Genomic DNA, 20,275 nt, shown 5'->3' with positions numbered 1-20,275 from the left:
CCCTACACTTAATGACAATTGCCATGTGGCTCATAAACATAAAAAGTATGGGGGCGGGCGGTCTGGTTGGATGGTAAGCCCTTTAACTGATAACCAGCAATTCAGGAGTTAGCATCTAGGGATTGGGTCCATAGAATGTCCCTGAGTAAACCCATCTCTAATGAGTACCTGACTTATGTTTGGGAAAGTAAAGGTGGCTGGGCATAGTAATGACCACAATATTCCTTCATATGTCATTGTCACAGAAACAAGTGAACTCTGCCCATAGATAGTTAGATCCAAACTTTGTTTGTTTTTTTTACATATTAAATACACCTAAACTTGACCTTCAAATGCTTTATGACTTAATCAACGTCATGGAAACATAATTAATAATGTTGATTAATAATGTTGTTTAATGTGTCAAAAAAAGCATTTTAATTGAAAAACAAACCATCATGTCAAAAAAGATACTTTACTTAAGGTGTTCAGGAAGGAGAATTAGCTTTAAAAATTGAATGCGTTCTTATTTACATTTCATAAAAAAACTTTCACATTTTTTAGACACCAATGCTACAGCAACAAAAAGATTCAGACACTTACCATTACTCATAAATGAAGAACATTGTTTCCTTATGCCATCATAAAACTGACCAGCTGGACACAAAGTTGCATTAACAACTCTTCCATTCCTACAGTAAACTTGGGAGTATTGAAAGACAGAAGAGTGAGCGGCCACGCCATTAGTGACATTGATGCATGATGGGAAAGTCAGAAGACAATCAGGGCATCCTGAGCCAGTTCTGTTACAGTTGGGTTGATAATCACCTGAGGGAAAATAAAGCCACATTGTATTTCCTTTATCTGTATATATAAAAAGAAAAGTATGTTTATTTGTGGGTTTATTTGTGTGTATTTAATGCATTACTACACCTTTCATTTGATCGCCATGACATGTTGGGAAGTTGCTGTGAATACTCCTGTGGAGGTTTCTGCTGACATTTTTTTAAAATTTCGCACAGTGGAGCCCCGGCAGGGTGCTATTTGGCATTCAGGCTTTCCCATGAGTGTTATGGTGCCCACATTCATTTTGAACAATGGGATAGACTAAGGATAAGATGGGGTGTTATAGTCGTTAAGTAAATTGAATCAGGCACATCCGCAGGCACAATGGTAGGGTGTGATTTGGCACCCTGGGCTATCAATTGAGCACTATGGCGCCAAAGTTATTTTTAAGCAGCACCAATCAATTTATACATGGTGGCACACAACAGCCGATGATTAAGCCAGTGGTTGTATGCGGTGCCCCTAAGGTAGTGTAATCAGGGACTCTGGGCGCGCTCCTCTACATCCCTGATACCTGAGTGGTCGGCAAAGTCTGTTCAACCTCACTATTACGGTGGGTGATTAGCGTACACTCACTGCATACCATGAGGCGTGCTGGGCATTAGTGTAGGTAAACCTGTGCCAAGATGAATATGATCCAAGCACAATAGGATTGGTAATACATTGAAGAACCCCTACTAATATAGCTTGCCTGACTTTCTTCTAACACTACGGCAATAGGCACAATAGCTGTATATTATTTTGTTCAAAGTTTAAAATATATTTCAGTAGAAGAATGAAGATTTTTTTATTTTCCTGATATTATTTCCAAATTTTTAGAGCATGGGAATATGAATTTTCTTTTTTATTAAAATTTTCTTTAATTAAGCTTTTATAAAATTTATTGCCCCCCCCCCCCTCCCCAAAAAAAAAATGTATACTGTTTTGGAATAAACAAATGACACCTATTCACCTATTGTTTTATTTTTTCTCTAAATAAATAATTTTAAAAAATCAGATTTAGTTTTTAAAAATCTTACATGCTTGTTTAGGTTCAAGCCTGCCTAGACACTGAACCTCACTGTAGGGCTGACAGGTTTTTGTTTTTGTGTTGAACAAGCTACCCACTGGACACTCGTCAACATATGGACCTAGGGGACTTCTTGGCTTGGAACAGTTGTAAAACTGAGCGCAGTTATCATCTTTAGTCAGGACTTGTCTCGGCGTCGCTTTACAAATATTCCCAATGGTGGCTAAAATCATGTGACATTCTTTAGAATATAATTCAAATAAAATACGTATTTGAATATTTTTTAAACATCTTTAATATTAAAGTAAGTTAATTTATTATAGTTTTAAATAATAAAACAATTAACAAATAACCATTTTATGTAATTAAAAAACAGACCTTACTTATATAACAAAATATTTTGTATATGCTGATGATTTTAACCAAGCTTCCAACTAATACCACACCTTAAAATTCCAGTCATCTATTATCTAGGACCTACATTAAAAACCCACCTTTAAATGTGCACCCTTATATCCAACACCTAGCCAACAACGGTCGTACTTAATAATATAAAACTGTATTTAAAAAAAAAATACTACAGCAGACTAACTTATTACACCAATCTGTAACTAGATAGAGATGAAGTAACAAAATAACAGTTACCTGCAGTTGGTGGAATACTTGTAGTTGTTGTTCTTGGTGGCAGAGTTGTAGGGGCAGCAGTGGTTGCCACATATTGTACAAAGGAAACTGAAAATTTTTTATTTAATTGTTTTATTTAAATTCAATTATTGCTTGTAAACAACAAACTGTGGCACCAGCACATTGTACGACAGAAACTGAAGATGTGAATTTAATTGTTTAATTTAATTAATAGTTATATTTAAAATTAGGTTTTATGTTAAAAGATCTCTGGTATAAATGTAGAAAATTTTTTTAATTTATATTTTGAATACTATTTACCAATTAAACGTAATTGGACAATATTTTTAAAGATTTAAAATGTACTTTAGTAAAGAAATTTGATAAATTTACTGATTTTATAAATATTTTTTATTTTGCAATAAGAAATCCAGCACTACAGTTTTAATGAAAAGTACCTGGGCTGATAAGTTCATTGCAAGCTCGTGCTGTCCAGTTGAATGTTGTCTGGCAATACTTCAAGACCAGCCTTTCATTCACACACTGGTAATACATGGAAGGTTCGAACCTGAACCCACCCACTGCACCATTGCGACCAACACATGAAGGGTATGCTGAGTTACAATAGGGGCAAGGCTGGACAGGACAGAAGGTAAAACTATCACCTGACGAGAATAAAAATATGAAAATTTACAAACATTTTAAATGTAAAATAAATTAACAATAATATTGTGCATTGGCAGTTTTAACTTGTAATTAACTAACGTTTCTGTATTAAATTACAGAAAAATATCTTTTCTATCTTAAATAATATTATTTTTATTGAGTTAAACAAGCTGAAAGATAAAAACAAAGATAATTGCAAATTCAATTAAAATTACTACACAGTGTTTAAAAACTATAGTCTGAGTTGAATAGTAACACTAAGAAAGATGATCTCCTGATGCAGCAAGAGAAATGAAAATTGATGATAGAAATTGGTGCTTAATCTAAATTACTTTCTTAAAACTAGAGAATGACCTAAGGTGAAAACTGACATTTGTAAATAGAATTTCAAAAATTACTCTGTTCATTTTTAAGTAAAAAATTGTAGGCTTATTATTTGCAAAACTATTTGCTTATTACCTACATCTTTAACTACATTTTTTACATTTATAAGATAATTACATTAATATTAAAATAGAAACAAATAAAAAAATCAACTTTTGGAAGGTATTTTGTCTCGTTAGTTAAAATCTTACATGGATCTAAAAAAATTGGTCTCCCAGCGCAGGTGACCTGTGAGTATGGTAAACACAGGTGAGATGTGACGTCATACAGGTCAGGGTAGGTGCACTCTGTGACCTCTGTCAGAGACGTGGCACAGTCGTAGTACTGGGCACAGTTGGATGGGTTCTGTACCCGGCCTGTGTGATAATTGGTGCAGAACTCTAGCAGTGACACTGGGAGAACAGAACAAATAATGTTGAAATTTTAAAACTGGTACTTGCAACAAAATCAAATAGGTGTTTAATTTATGGGTTGCTAAGAATAAGTTGCTTTAAACTTTCAAAAATATATTTCCAAAGCCAAATAATTTACAATACAATCAAACCTTTATCTTAAATTATTTAAATTACAATAAGGTTATGGAGTGGTGTTGTTGTTATAGAACACTTAACATTACTGAGGTCATTTATGTGTGAGAGGTACTTGATTAAAGTCAGGCTAAGTAAAGAATTTTGGGTGTAATAATATCAAAATACGAGTAGATGAATTTTACTTCACTTATCATAATGACCATCAGGTCTGAAAGGGAACTTAATGTTGCTTGAAATTTTCTGAATAACTGTTTAAAAAAAAATTAACATTACAGTAGAATATTTGATTCAATGACAGTTCAAAATGTGAATGTAAATAGGTGGATGGATGTCTCTGTCACAAATAGACTCACAAGGGTAAACAGTATCTGTGCAGGTCAAAGTTCGAATGTCAAAGATTGTGCCATTAGGACACACTCCAGCTCCCATTACTCTTTGATCTTTACACACAATGTAGTGTGCTGTCATCTCCTGCAAGACATTGCGATTACTAAAGCCAGTTGTACAAAAATCTATTTTAAAATCATATGGTTTACCAAGATATACATATGTTTCAAGGAAATTTTGGGCTAATTAAATAAAATATGGGAGTATGTGAGGAGATTCATTAGGTTTAAACTTACAGTGATAGAAATAGAAAACTAGAGGTTATAAGCAATGTTCCCTCTAAGGGGGAAAAGCTAGTGTGCAAAATGTATTTTCTGTGCGTACTGTTCTAAGTCTTATACAAGGATATATTTATTTTACTAAATCACTGCACGGCAACTCAAAACTACTGCTCAGCCGCGCAACGGGGCAGTTAAGTGGGAACATTGGTTATAATATGGTAATAATGTATAGCTTTCTCCCAAGAAAAATAACACTGCCGTTCTACCTGATTGATAGCAGGGTAGTAGTTATCTGCCTTGCCATAGCATGAAGGCATTACTAGCTCACATTTGGTACAGGCTTGACTGGTACATCTGTTACTGACATAGTCACCTGATGGGGAAAAAATATATTGTAAGGAATATGTTTATAATTTAACTAATTAAAACTTAATTATAGAAATCTAATCACTTAATGATGCAATTTTTTTTTAAAAATGCGTTTTGATGAATTATCTAGCGCATGAGGTATATTTTATTTTATTATTTAACAGATGACTCATCCAAAAGCATAGTGTTGTGTTGGTAACAATAATTAACAAATATGAGTAAATGATATCAATCAACCATTAAAGTTTCCTTTAAAACAAATTCACTACTACAAAGACACACTACTATTTTTGTGTGTAGTACATAGTTGGACATTACTAAAATACTCAAAGAATGGTTGATACTTTCTGCGTTTTCTTAATGTGTATTTGCTGGACAAAAGAGTGTTAGTAAAACTTTAAGAAATACACACCAACTATACACCTTTGGTGATTTCTCATTTTCTGACAGTGGAATAAAATACTCACTGAACAGGTTACAAAGAGAAATGGCTCCCTAGAATAATATACACACCAAGCGACTTACAAGTAGAAAATGACTACATGAAATAATGAACAAAATTAATGATTTACAAGAAGAAAATAGCTCACTGGAAAAAAATACACATTAAGTAACTTACAAGGAGAAAATGGCTCCCTGGAATAATATAGATCTACAAATTAAATAAATTACAAGGAGAAAATGGCTCCCTGGAATAATATAGATCTACAAATTAAATAACTTACAAGACGAAAATGGCTCCCTGGAATAATATAGATCTACAAATTAAATAACTTACAAGGAGAAAATGGCTCCCTGGAATAATATAGATCTACAAATTAAATAACTTACAAGGAGAAAATGGCTCCCTCCTCGCCCCACATTTGACCAGTGTGTGAGGCTTGCACATCACAGTCCCTGCATCCACTAGGTAGGGATACTTGCATTCTATGGCTCTAGGTGGGAGATTTGGGTTGGTCTAAGGAAAGAAGTTAGGCAAATAATAAATAAATATTAAATATTAAATAAACATAAGTTTATTACAAACAAAACAAACACAAATTTTTACTTTAAACCTTCCATTTTGGGGGGCTTTTGGGTTGGTCTAATGAGTCTAAACAGCTAATTAGAGCCTAAAATTGTCATATGAACAGTCATAGAACAATGTTGGGCTAAAAAAAGCAGTGGCAATTATATTGCAGCTGATAAACAGAAAAGTTATGTAAAGTAATCATTAAGTGAATAAATGAGTGTGTCAGGGGAGGTAATTCAACTCGCTATTCGAGATTATGTGTACAAGATCTACTTAAGTCCCTTCTGTACATCTCATACTTTGGTAAGTTACATTAGGTTTAACATGAGCCCCTTACCTGTGTGTTGTTGTGTTGAGTACAGCTGTAGAACATGGAACACTCACTCGGGTGTAGCAGACGTCCATCAGGGTTGTTGGCACAGTAGATATCCAAGGTTGCTGAACAAGAGATTTTTTGTATTTTTATCAGGATGATTATAGATACCGGTGTCCGAAAATGGAATCTTCTTTAAAAAAGGGGTGTTAGTAGTAGTATTGCAATCTTGACTAGTTTATGGTTAGAAATTAGGGTTAGGCGTATGGGTGGACCAGGGTTGAGGTTAGGGTTAGGGACAGGGTTAGCATTGACATTAGCCAGCCATGTGGTAATTTAGTTAACTACCAGTAACCTAACACCCCTTTTTTAAAGAAGATTCCATTATCGGACACTGGTGTAAACATTCTCCCCTACATTCTAGTTGGATCACGTTTAGTTTACTTAAAAATTCAGTTTTGAACAGCACAGATGAATAAACAGGAAGTGTAAACCACTAACCGGAACTTATTTCACTGAGGCAAGTGCGCATCTGAGGATCAAAAACAGAGCCTCCCGCGCATGTCCTAATATCGATGGTCCTCTCTCGTTGGCACACAAGGTAGGACACGGTCAACACACGACCTGGGTAGGCGTTGGAGCCATCTCGCAGGCCCAGACAGGACGCCACGCAAGGGACGCAACCCGCATCAACACAATGGCCGACAATGTAATCACCTGGAAGAGAAAGTGTATTAGACACTCGATCGATGCGATTGGAAAGATATCTGTGACGAATGCGTTGGTTGCTTCCAGGGCGGAATATGTGTCCTTTAATCGAATAAGACAACCCCCTTTTTAAAAAAAAAAAAAAATGTATCCATCGCTGAATAATTTTATTTAGTCTGGGTGTATAGGCTTACCTACATTGATACATTTTTGTGATTAGCACAAAAAAAAAAAGAAAAAAGAAAAAAATCCGATAGGAAATAAAAAAACAAAAAACATTTAATAAAATTGCGAAATAATGCTAAAATAGTGTTAAAATTACTATTTTAAGATGGGCAAGAATTACGTAACACTTGTTTTCTCCCCTACCCACTGCTCGTTTAAACCCAAGTGAGTTCGGTTATTTATGAACCCAGTTTACAAATTAAAACATTGTTCTTACAAGGCTGGATGTGAACTCAGTTAACAAATTAAAACATTGTTCTTACAAGGTTGGTTGTGAACCCAGTTTACAAATGAAAACATGTTCTTACAAGGCTGGTTGTGAACCCAGTTTACCAATGAAAACATGTTCTTACAAGGCTGGTTGTGAACCCAGTTTACAAATGAAAACATGTTCTTACAAGGTTGGTTGTGAACCCAGTTTACCAATGAAAACATGTTCTTACAAGGCTGGTTGTGAACCCAGTTTACAAATGAAAACATGTTCTTACAAGGCTGGATGTGAACCCAGTTTACAAATTAAAACATTGTTCTTACAAGGTTGGTTGTGAACCCAGTTTACAAAAGAAAACATGTTCTTACAAGGCTGGTTGTGAACCCAGTTATCAAATGAAAACATGTTCTTACAAGGTTGGTTGTGAACCCAGTTTACCAATGAAAACATGTTCTTACAAGGCTGGTTGTGAACCCAGTTATCAAATGAAAACATGTTCTTACAAGGCTGGATGGTTTCTTTCCTGCGGCCACATCGAACGTCCAAAAAACTGGCACATGACGAGGTTTCGGGGTCAAATAACCTGGGATAGGCGCACTCCGTCTGATAGGGCTGCAACACAAAGGTAACGTCATTTGCATTTAGGTCAAGGATAAAGAATGCATGTTTAATTTTTTTATAAATGGAAGAAGAAATATCCAGTATATCGAAAGGAGGGATTGAGTAAGAGGGATTTAGTGCACTATTTAAAAAAAAATGCTGTTTGTTTTTTTATTCTTTTTATTTTTTAATTGTTTGTTTTTAGAAAATTTACATTAAATGTATATATAAGTGCCGCCACTGCATTTGCTAACCAGCGCGACAGTTGCGCATCAGGAATAACTGGATTTTCGCTTCCTTTTTTACAAAATTTCAAAACAGAATCATTTGTCACAAACATCCGGAATATTTAAATTCTGTACTTTATTTCTGAACTTTTTTTTATATCTGAACTTTCTACCATCACGTGACCTGACTTAATCGCCAAAAGTTCACCGGAAGTAACAACTAACATCAACATTTCCACTTTGTAAATTAACAAACTTCCGGTAACACCACACAGTAATCCATTTCACTTGAACCGCTCTTTGGAATAATAAATCATATCTTGACGTCATTCAAACTAAAAATACCCGCTCCCCATCTGCACGCTCTGACGCACTAGCAGGTAGTACAAAAAAAATGGGAGGCGGGCGATCGTGAGAAGGTGACGAATGAAGATTGAAATGTGTTTGTGTCACGAAGACGGTAATTACGTAAAGTTTCTACACAAGTTTAGCAGGCGGTATAAATAGTCATCACGATTTTTTAAATTTTGCTACTGATATAACTCATTGTTGTTGTTTTCTTTTAAGTGAACACTTAACATACAACAATTAGTAGCACCTGGAGTTTTTAATTTAATTTTTTTAAAAGGTTTTACTTCAAAAAAGTCTGTGGGTTTGTGGTCAAAAATTTTAACAACATTTTGACGCACTTAACTTTCAGCTATTCCGTTCTAGCTGAAAGAATTTCTGATAACAACACAGGAATATCAAAAGTTAAATCTAAGTAGATATTAAATCGGTTTAAAGAAAGATTGAAAAATTTTAACGAGAAAAATGCTTGCGATAGCTCAAATCCAGCTAAATTAATTTCTGATAATGATAAAGGCATATACAATGTTAATTCTGAATAGTTTAATCGGGACAGCGTAGCCTAGCGGTAGAAAGCTAAACTACTAATCCTTCAGGGCTGGACCATTAGAATTAGAGTTGAAATCGAAAGATAAAAGCGAATACTTTAAGTTGTGTAGTGTGTCGACTTATAATAAGAAAGAACGAATTAGAAAGAACTAATATGGTACTATTTAATTTTTAAAAGAATTAAATAACGAATTAATATTTCAATTAAAAAAAAATCATAGTTTCAAAGATGTAACAAAATTAATATGAAAAACTTTATAATATAAGTTTTAAAAATATATTTAGATATAATAATAAAATGATGGTCTCTAGAATGAGTCCATTATTTAATGCGCAACCAATGTAATTTAAATTAACCTACATGTTAAGAAAAATAAAGCTCTAATTTTATTAATCATTTGGGCCTTAATTTGCTTGTTATTTTGAAGCTCACTTAATTTGAAGTATTTTAATTTTTGACAAATGATAATGCATTTTAGAAAATATTTAATCTATTGCAAATATTCTTTGAATTTTCGTAATAATAACTATACAAAAAAAAGAATACATCTTTTTAAAGTATAGTCAATGCGTCATAGGTTCAGGTATCATGCACCATCCCAAACCTTTCCGAGATTTTAGCATTTTTTGTTTGGTGTCACCCCTGGCCTGCTCTATTTTATAATTTTAACTGGATAAAACATTGTTTTCAAAGGTAATTTGTTTCTATAGCTTGATTCTGTGCCACTCCTTATAAGGCTTGTAAGTCTACGGTCTCGAAATCTACTAGGTGGCAAGTACGTGAACAAGAAGTTGTGACCTACTTACAAGTCCTATAAGTTGTCACCTGGTTCGTCCCCCCCCCCCTTACGCGTCGCACCCCTTTGTGACGCCACTGAGTGCAGTTTATCTTTTAGGCAACAAATCTTCCACCACACCTTACCAAAAAATAAAGCAGATGCATACAAGGTTTGTTTTATGAAAGATTTGTCAGTTGTTATTGCACAAATTCATCACATTTCCTTCACCTGAGCTTTATTTCAAGTAAACGGAGTTTAAAGTAAGCTCTGTCTAAAAAAAAACGGAAGAACACGAAATTCTGTGTCATGAAAACATGTTAGCGCTAACGTTATGCCTGTTGACGTTTGTAATTTAAATAAATCTTAACTGAGTATACGATAACATTGTTCTATTTCTAAGAGAAAACTTCTTTTAAATATACTTTTGTTTTAGATTGTGAATAACTCAAGGTAAGAAAATAATTCACAAAACAAAGTGTAAGGTGTGAAGGTTTGTTTTGTGGAAGGCGATCGGGTGTGTGGGAATTAGGATAAAAAAAACATGAAAAAACGTTAATTGTTTTTTTTTTAAAGACTGACAATAGTTACAAAGTGTGTTGAAGTATGGTCGCCTTTAGAATACAATAACAAAGTGACTGCTATGAGATTAGACTTTAGACCTTGAGTTAAGAGAAAAAATGACAACTGATTACAATCAAATTGGTTTTTAAAATATATGAGTCGTTGATGAACAAATAATCGCTCTTTACCCAATAGAAATGTGTGTCATATATAACAATTCACTGTTGACAACAAAATATGGAGATGTTGGCAATAATGAATGAATCATTAAGACAAGAGGTTCTTGTTCTGGGAGAGATGGGAGGGTCTCATATGAGAGGTTCCCATATCTTGATAAAGGGGTGCCACATTAAAACATTAACAAAAAGTGAGATGTTCTCATACCTTGAGAGATGGGTGCCAACTGTATTGTGAACAATCGTAGAAAAGTGAACATCTGGATGGATCGGGAAAGATGGCGGTGGGGTTCTTCAGACAAAAATTGTGGACGGAATCTGTTTAAAGAAAATTAGACGTATACACATTTCATAAAGTTCATTAAGACTGCCCAAATTCAGTACATCGGAAGCAGAGGAGAGTTTCTATAATGAGGTATATCAATATTGTTAGTAGAAATGAAATCGCAGGATTTAAAAATTTGAGTATAGGATAATTCTTTACATCCAGTCTCGAGATCGAATCAGGGTTGACGTCAGCAAAACGTTCCTCAGTCCACTCACCTCTGATGGGTAACTAACTCACTTGAGGGAAAGTAAAGACAGCTTGGCATAATGCTGAAAAGACTATCCCTTTATATGCCTAGGTCACAGAAACAGATGGACTCTACTTCTCTTGCCCCATGGACCATCAGGAAACCTTACTTTTTTTATTAAATTTTCACCCAACGATAATTTATAAAAAAAATAGTATCTTTTCTATGTCATGTTTATAACAAGAAAGTATCAAACACATCAATTACATAAAAACAAAAGACATACGAAGGAAAATACAACGACATTAACAGAAAACAAACTATATCTCTCATGCGTGTTGCATGCAGATTTCTTTGTAATTTTAAGGTAATTAGGCAAATAACAATTTTAATTATTTCAAAATAATCTTGCATTCCCATGTTAATAGAGTGGAACCCTTGTAGGATGGAAACTGTTTTTTTTGTAAAGTAATTCTTGATGAATAAATATCTGCTCACTCTAAAATATCGCAATAATCTCTCTGGTAGTAAAACAGCGATCTGCCTTCAGATAACACAGATAACATTTGGGTAGTAAAACAGCGAAGCCTACCATCCTATAAAACACCAAACGCTCTAGTATTAAACCAACAAAGCCTACCTTCCTATAAAACACCAAAAACTCTAGTATTAAACCAGCGAGGCTTACCTTCTGTGATGACGCAAGATTACGTCAGACATGTTTAGCAGATATAGGTTAGCAGAAACAGACTATAGGCCTAGTTGGTTGGTTAGAGAGGCCAATGGGCGCACAGGGCTGACCGGTCACGTGGGACGGTCAGCTGACCACTGAGGCGTGGGGCAGTAGAGCGATAGGCCAGGAGTTGTTAGGTAGCGGTCAGAGACGGCCGAGAATGTAGATAGTTAGGAGATCAGGTTTAGCTAGCGAAGATAGAAGGTGTTAGGTTGTAGAATGTAGAGAACAGTTAGTGTTAGGATTGGTCATGGGAGTGCGTAGTAGTAGGTAGCATGTGGTATGAACAGTCAGTAGTAGAAGTAAATAGTACAGTGTAGATCAGTTAGGTAGAAACTTGAACATATATATCATTTTAATAAAGAACAATTATAGTTGAACTTGAACTGTGTGTTGTTGGATTCATTCGTTTCGCATCGTAAAACCCCCACCCTCACAACTGGTGGAGCGCGGGTCGAGGACAGGAAAGAAAGTATATCAGTTACTCATGACGGAGTACATCTGGTGTACAGCTTTCTTCAACTCAACACAACAGCGGGTTTCTTCAACCGGAACGAGTGGATTACCAATACAAGGGAACAGTCACCATGTCCAAAAAGATAAGTACCTTCCATCATTTTTTTTAAACGTTTGGGTTTATACCCGTGCTGGATAGTTTGTGCCAGCGGTTTTTCTGCCTTACACATTCTATTGTTACGCACTGTTGCCTTAGTTTTGTTACTTTCCTCAACACACACACATACACATACACAACCATGGAGGCAGAGTTTCAATGCTATAAACAGGGCATACCATTAGACAAAACAGGAGAAGAAGTTGAAACATTTGTAGAGAATAAGTTAGAAAACAAGATAGTCAAGATAGTAAGACATGTCAAGAACAAAAGCAGAGTTAGCGTTAGAATTAGTGAAACTGGAAGTACAGCACACAGATAACACGCAACTGCCCTAGAACATCAACCCCATGATCAAGAATGTGACCCGGACCTTCCCCATAAATGATTTTAAACAACGGACATAATTGTGAAGTCAAGTCGAGTATTTTTGTGTTAATCTAAGTAGTCGAGGAAATCGACGTGAAGTCGTACAGTCAGAAGTCAGTGTAGTCAATCTGAAGTCAATAGTGTTATTGAAGTCAGTGAAGTATAAATTAAAACTGAAGTCAAAGAGGTTATTTGAAGTCAGTCAAGTCAGTCAATAAGTTGTTGAAGTCATAGTGAGGTCATAGTGACGTAGTTGAAGTCATGTTGCAGTCAAAGAAAAGTCTTTGAAGTTATATTAAAGTCGTTGAGGTCATAGTGAAGAAGTGAAATCGTCGAAGTTATAGTGAAGTCTTTGAAATCAAAGTGATGTCGTTGAAATCTTTGAAGTCAAAGTTAAAGTCTTTGAAGTCATATTGAAATTGTTGAAGTCAAAGTGAATTATTTGAAGTCATATTGAAGTAGTTGAAGTCAAAGTGAAGTCTTTGAAGTCATATTGAAGTAGTTGAAGTCAAGGAAAAGTCTTTGAAGTCAAAGTGAAGACGTTTAAGTCGTCGAAGTTTAAGTCGGTCAGTGAAGTCTTTTAAGTTGAATTGAAGTGAAGTCGTCGAAGTCAGTAAGAGAGGTCTAATTAAGTCAGTCGTCAGAGGAAATCAGTCGTTAAATTGAAGTCAGTCAGGTTACTGAAGTCAAAGTGAAGTCAGTCAAAGTGAAATAAGTCAAGTTACTGAAGTCAAAAGTGAAGTCAGTCATTAAGTCAAGCCAGCCAGTTTTTTTTTTGTCAAAAGTCAGATAGTGAGAGCTGCTCCACTATATGATTACGTGTTCAAATGTTGATTTGAAACGGCACGATTACTTATATACACTTACATGTCTATTCTTTTTGTGAAGCTATTTCTAAGCTCTAGTAGTGTTTACGTCTATTGTGTTTATTAGGCTTTACAGATTGTTGTTAGATTAGAGTGTACTGATTTTTTTGTATTTGGTCATTTTTTGTAATGTTATATTTGTAATGTTATTTTCTCAATGTTGTTATGCCGCCAGACAAGTGTTCAGCACGTATAAATTTGGGATTGAGGTTTTTTTTTAATGGAAGGTACCTCTGTCTGAATACTTGTCTGCGCGGGCAATAAATGGTCACGTAAAACCATTGCTCATGGTCTCGTAATACAATTTCAGACCCACCAGCGCTATTCAGAATGAGACGAGATGAAGCAGACACTTCAAAGAATGCCGCCACCTGAAGCCCTGATTACGTTGAATTACCTGGACAGCGAACAGCCCTGCCGAACAGAGAATTGCCCTGGTCAAGATAGCGGACGCATCGCCACCGCTTCGCCCCCGCACTGGAGTTGAATAACAGACCGCCAGCTACGTACACCTACGTCGGCAGATACAAAGGGTAGAAGACCCATCGTCCAAGTTCCCAGCGTCGGAACGTTACGTCATTGTTCGCCACCGCATCAGACAGCTCCAGTTCATCGTATAATCACTCTACGTGGACGTCTCAACCAGCGTTGAGATGAGATTGTTGCGTCATCACATTGACCAACGAAGTTACGCCTACACCCGCCTCACGGGAATTTACATCAAAACTCGCCAGCAATTACATAACACATACACTTACACTGCTCTCAGAGCCCGTTCAACCAGTTACACATTCTACTAAGATTAGCTCAAGGCCAGTACACGACAACCTAGCCAGAACTGAGTTACACATGATTGGATTCACACATACCATGAAACATAGACATACATTAGCAAGCAGAGACACCACAGACGTCAGGATACTTACACAAGAACTAGAACAATGACATTTTTTTTTCAGGAACACAGACAGAAGATTTTATGTTTTTGTAAACTGTGCTGTCCCATTTTGTATTTGATTGATATGATTGATGTTAGGGATAGAATACAGTAGTAAGGTAGATAGTTGTTGATGTATTAGATTAGTAGCAGACGCTGAAAAATATAATTTGTCAGCTACAGAAAGGGAGGGAGATATGTGATGACGCAAGATTACGTCAGACATGTTTAGCAGATATAGGTTAGCAGAAACAGACTATAGGCCTAGTTGGTTGGTTAGAGAGGCCAATGGGCGCACAGGGCTGACCGGTCACGTGGGACGGTCAGCTGACCACTGAGGCGTGGGGCAGTAGAGCGATAGGCCAGGAGTTGTTAGGTAGCGGTCAGAGACGGCCGAGAATGTAGATAGTTAGGAGATCAGGTTTAGCTAGCGAAGATAGAAGGTGTTAGGTTGTAGAATGTAGAGAACAGTTAGTGTTAGGATTGGTCATGGGAGTGCGTAGTAGTAGGTAGCATGTGGTATGAACAGTCAGTAGTAGAAGTAAATAGTACAGTGTAGATCAGTTAGGTAGAAACTTGAACATATATATCATTTTAATAAAGAACAATTATAGTTGAACTTGAACTGTGTGTTGTTGGATTCATTCGTTCCGGCCTCTCGTAAAACCCCCACCCTCACACCTTCCTATAAAACACCAAATACTCTAGTAAATAACCAGCGAAGCCTACCTTCCTATAAATACCAAACACTCTAGTCTAGTAAACACCCTAGTCTAGTAAATAACCAGCGAGGCCTACCTTCAGTTGGGGTGTCTGTACATTCCCTCTTGTGGGCGTCAAATATGTGGCCATCCTCCTCGCACGTTTTTCTCTCACTCACAGAGCCGTTCTTACACAAGTAATATTTCTCTAAGAGAGTATACAAACAAAGAAGGTTAAACTCGTCGACAGTAGCCGATGTACATAAGTAATAATTCTCTAAGAGAGTATACATAGAAGGTTATAACTCGTTGTAGAGAGGAGCTGATGTATACAAGTAATATTTCTCTAAGAGAGTATACAAACAAAGAAGGTTATAACTCGTTGCTGATGTGTGTTCGATTCGTGATTTAATATATTGGGTTCTGACAGGGTTTCTTTCTGATACTTTTATCGGGTGGGATGAAGGGGGTGTAGACAGGCCCCTAAAATATCCATGGGATGGAGGTTGCGGACAATGGTTAAAGCATTTATTTTCTATTTTATTTTTTTTTTCTCTTTCGTCCTGGGTTTGGGGAGTAGGGGGGGGGGAGGGTTGGACATGCTCTTGTTGGATGGTGCCCCCACCCAACCCTGTCGGAGAGATGCATGAAAGAAACACTGGATTCTAATGAGAACAGGATCATGCTTGCTGGTGGTTTGAGTAAAAGTTCATTTAAGATAAGACAAATAAACTAATACATGTACATCCATTCATCAAGTTAATCTGACCCCCGTGAGTATGAATATTTTGTACTAGCTGCACGCTATGAGTCGATTAACGATACAATCTATGCTTTTGTTTTATCAAGGTGCTTAAACAATAAGCCTCAGAACACAAGTAAGGCGTGATGGTACAATAAGTGTCCTCCCTAGGTGGCCCCTGACCTAGAGACGCCACGGCTCAAATAATTGGATTGTTATACTGGGCATATGGGATAACTACACTGACGTAGCATTGTAGGCTTGGGAAGATGGAGTTCGCCCTGTTTGGTAGTTTGTTTTTTGTGAATATATCATAGGGATGCTAAAGCAGGCTATGTTTAGTACCTGACTTACGTTATATTTATGTCAAGGGGATGTTATTTTAGTCTGTTGGGTACCTGACTTAAGTTATTATATTTTTGTCAAGGAGATGTTATGACTCTTGAATACCTGACACGTTATAGCAAGGGTCTGCTAAATCAGACTGTTGGGTACCTGAATTACGTTAAGGTAAGTAATGGGAACTAGGCACAGTGCTGACCACACTATCTCTTTATATGCTGAGGTCACAGAAACAGGTGAACTCTACTTCATCTCACCCATAAACTATGTTAAATCAGGCTGTCTAAAAATACATTCAACCTGGTAAGTTGTGTAATGTGTGTAAGATTTGTATTGTATGTAAATATGTAATATGTGAAAGATGTGTAATGTGTGTTAGATGTGTAATGTGTGTTAAATGTGCAATGTGTGTAAAATTTGTAAAATGTGTAAGATGTGTAATGTGTGTAAGATGTGTAATGTGTGTTAGATGTGTTATGTGTGTAAAATTTGTAAAGTATGTAAAATGTGTAAAGTGTGCAAAATTTGTAAAGCGTCTAAAATTTGTAAAATGTGTAAGATGTGTAATCTGTGTAAGCAGTGTATATAAGTCGATGATCGGATGAATGTAACCAGGGGCAGATCATGCTGCCGGCGCCCTGATCACGTGACCACAACAAAGCACTGACCTACCAGTGAAGGGGGCGGCGGGGTCGTAGTGGGGTCCATCGTCCAGTCCCGTGCAATTCTTGTCCGTACACCCCAGCCTGTACTCACCTAGAAACGATACAACTCTCATTACAGGCAGCAGTTACACGCACATATTTAATTACATGCTTGAATATAATATCGACGTACGCATAATTGTATTGAGTTTTTAAAAATGTTTTCAACGTTGTAAAATACAGATCAATGTTATACTTGTTAAGACAAACAATAAGAAAGGAAAAAAAAACGAATGTTTTGGTATCTTTTTTTAAACAAATGCGTGATCTCATTATATCTGCATTTAAAACAATGCCTCAGACGTATATTGAATATCAGGTGGCCTGGAAAAAATTACTAAAGGCAAACAGTGGAGGAAAATGGTGCAAGACCGTATTGGCAAAGAAATACAAAAGCGCAAATAGGGATGAATTTGACATCAACAAGCAACATCACCAATCAGGCACTAGATTGGAATCCCCAAAGAGAGAAAAGTAGGTAGACCAAAACAAACATGGAAGAGGTCAACTGTCAGTGAAGCAGAAGCAGCCGGAATGTCATGGACCCAACTTGGAGGAATCGCCCAGAACGGAGTACAATGGAGAGGTGTGTTTGCGTCCCACAAGGGGTCCAAAGGAATAATGATGACGAATTTAAAACAACTGAACAGAAACATTTTATTCAGGTTTTAAAAGGTGTATTAATACTATCATATTTATTTTAAATTACAGGGCCTTTGATACTTGTTTTATATATTGTCAATTTTAATTATATTTTGTTCGGGTGAAGGAGTGGGGAAGCCTGAAGGAAACACCGGGGTTGATTCATTTTTCGTCAACTGAATAAAAGTTTTGCTTACATTTGCCATTCGGTTGATTTTGTTTTAGTTAACTGAATAAAAGTTTGGCTTACATTTGCCATTCGGTTGATTCTGTTTTAGTTAACTAAATACAAGTTGTCCTTACATTTGCCATTCGGTTGATTCTGTTTTAGTTAACTGAATAAAAGTTTTACTTACATTTGCCATTCGGTTGATTCTGTTTTAGTTAACTGAATAAAAGTTTGGCTTACATTTGCCATTCGGTTGATTCTGTTTTAGTTAACTGAATACAAGTTGTGCTTACATTTGCCATTCGGTTGATTCTGTTTTAGTTAACTGAATACAAGTTTGGCTTACATTTGCCATTCGGTTGATTCTGTTTTAGTTAACGGAATAAAAGTTTGGCTTACATTTGCCATTCGGTTGATTCTGTTTTAGTTAACTCAATACAAGTTTTGCTTACATTTGCCATTCGGTTGATTCTGTTTTAGTTAACGGAATAAAAGTTTGGCTTACATTTGCCATTCGGTTCTGGCCTTGACCCACAAAACTGCGTGTCGCCATCGTTTCGCTTTCGGCAGGTGTAGGTCGCCTCGTCAAACAGGAGGGGGTCGGGGCACTCGTTCTCCCAGGCGGCGAGGCCCGGCCGACTCCTGGGCTGGCTGCAGTCGTAGTAGAGTGCACAGGACGCTGGGTGGGGGAATTTCAGGTAGGGCTTGGAAGGGCAGATATTTAGTGCCACGTCTGCAAAAATATAATGTAACCTTTTAATTAACTATAGACTAGTTGCTACACTGTGTAGTAAAAGATTATTACATATTTATAGCATGTTACACATATATTGTAAATACACTATGTAATAATATGTCTGTTTGCTTGCCTGCCGGCCTGCCCGCCTGCCTGTCTCTCTGTCTGTATATATATATATATATATATATATATATATATATATATATATATATATATATATATATATATAATATATACAACCGATATCCTAATTTTGTCGTCATGTTTATTAAACAAAAAAAAAGCATACAGCAAATATTTGAAGATGTATTTTTGTTTCCACTTTCCACTTAAAGATTTTAATTTATCAAGGGAGACAAACAACTATAACCCTCCCTTCCGCACACTCCCTTAAAAATAATTATAAAACGAATTTGTAATTGTCAAAAAAACTAAATAATTGTTTACTATATATTTTAAAAATATTTTATATTGATGATCGAGTTGTAGCTACTTTTTTATTTTAATTAGAAAAAATAGTATTTCATGTAAACCTTTAGTTTTATTAAATACCTAAACTAAAAAAATCCAAACCAGTCATCATCTAATTCAATGTAAACCTAAGGTTAATGTTATTAATGAAAAAATAGAACACCTTTGAAACCTATTTTCCTAATCGTCATGTGAATCTTGTAGTTTCTAGTCAATTTCAGAGAATTTTGCAATTGTAAAAAAAATTGAAATTACCTTGACAATATTTGATTAAATTATCATGATGTTTAAAGCGAAAACCTTGCGAAAATATTCGGATACTCTTTTCCCAGTATATAAAACCCCAAGGGGACTAAACTTTTAGATTTGACTAAGGGTCCCGTAAATTCATTATACATGATGTATGCAACAGGGTACCGAGAAAAGTAAACATTTAATTTTTTTTTAGCAATAACTAAGACGACTTTACGCTATAAAAAATAGTATTTCTTTGACGAAATGAGCAAGTAATGGCCCATTGAACCAATTAATGTGATAGTTCAGGATGCAATCAGAGGCAAAGCTACCCATTTCATCGTACTGGGCTAACTATTTTTGTGCCCCTTCTCCCCGTTTTGTTTAATTTTATTCATATACCCTAGAAAGCACGCCCTTCCCTTTTTGTAAAAGAAAGGGGGGGGGGGGTGGAGGGGACGCTTATAATCAGTCAATGTCCCTTAACATTTTATATTTTGGTGTCACTTTATTCATGTAGAAAATAGTTAAACCCAAATAACAGTTATTCTCATAACTCCGTTTATGAATTAGTATTACAGCTCAAATTAACTTTTCTTTTTTTTCTATTCCTTTTGCCGCCCCTGGGTTCTGCCCCCCCCCCCAGTGGCCGCCCCTCTTGCCCTCCACTAGCTACGCCTCTGGGTGCACTGTCTGACACTGAGGTAACAGACGAGTGCCCGTACACACCTGGTACCATTATGTCATCGTCTGTTCAACCTGTCATTCGGCTAT

The 20,275-nt window shown here is 36.1% G+C and overlaps 1 protein-coding gene across 1 annotated transcript in view; it reads right to left on the bottom strand.

Moving 5' to 3' along the window:
* Window positions 1-20,275, bottom strand: part of LOC131951187 (uncharacterized) — a 34,315-nt gene that overhangs the window by 5,070 nt on the left and 8,970 nt on the right. The window contains exons 4-18 of the mRNA XM_059313525.1: window positions 18,563-18,790; window positions 17,215-17,298; window positions 15,556-15,666; window positions 10,933-11,042; window positions 7,988-8,096; window positions 6,842-7,057; window positions 6,365-6,465; window positions 5,847-5,973; window positions 4,913-5,019; window positions 4,392-4,509; window positions 3,700-3,900; window positions 2,917-3,123; window positions 2,480-2,566; window positions 1,845-2,057; window positions 583-807 (exon numbers count right to left, since the gene is read on the bottom strand). Coding sequence (XP_059169508.1) covers window positions 583-807; window positions 1,845-2,057; window positions 2,480-2,566; window positions 2,917-3,123; window positions 3,700-3,900; window positions 4,392-4,509; window positions 4,913-5,019; window positions 5,847-5,973; window positions 6,365-6,465; window positions 6,842-7,057; window positions 7,988-8,096; window positions 10,933-11,042; window positions 15,556-15,666; window positions 17,215-17,298; window positions 18,563-18,790 — 2,244 coding nt within the window. The remainder of the gene's footprint in view (window positions 1-582; window positions 808-1,844; window positions 2,058-2,479; window positions 2,567-2,916; window positions 3,124-3,699; window positions 3,901-4,391; window positions 4,510-4,912; window positions 5,020-5,846; window positions 5,974-6,364; window positions 6,466-6,841; window positions 7,058-7,987; window positions 8,097-10,932; window positions 11,043-15,555; window positions 15,667-17,214; window positions 17,299-18,562; window positions 18,791-20,275) is intronic.

The sequence above is a fragment of the Physella acuta genome, unplaced genomic scaffold (genome assembly GCF_028476545.2).
Source record: "Physella acuta isolate Inbredline_101_S28 unplaced genomic scaffold, ASM2847654v3 ptg000804l, whole genome shotgun sequence".
In the NCBI taxonomy this organism is placed as follows: Eukaryota; Metazoa; Mollusca; class Gastropoda; family Physidae; genus Physella; species Physella acuta.
Note: the sequence above shows the minus strand (reverse complement) of the source record. Positions and strands in the feature narration are given on the sequence as shown.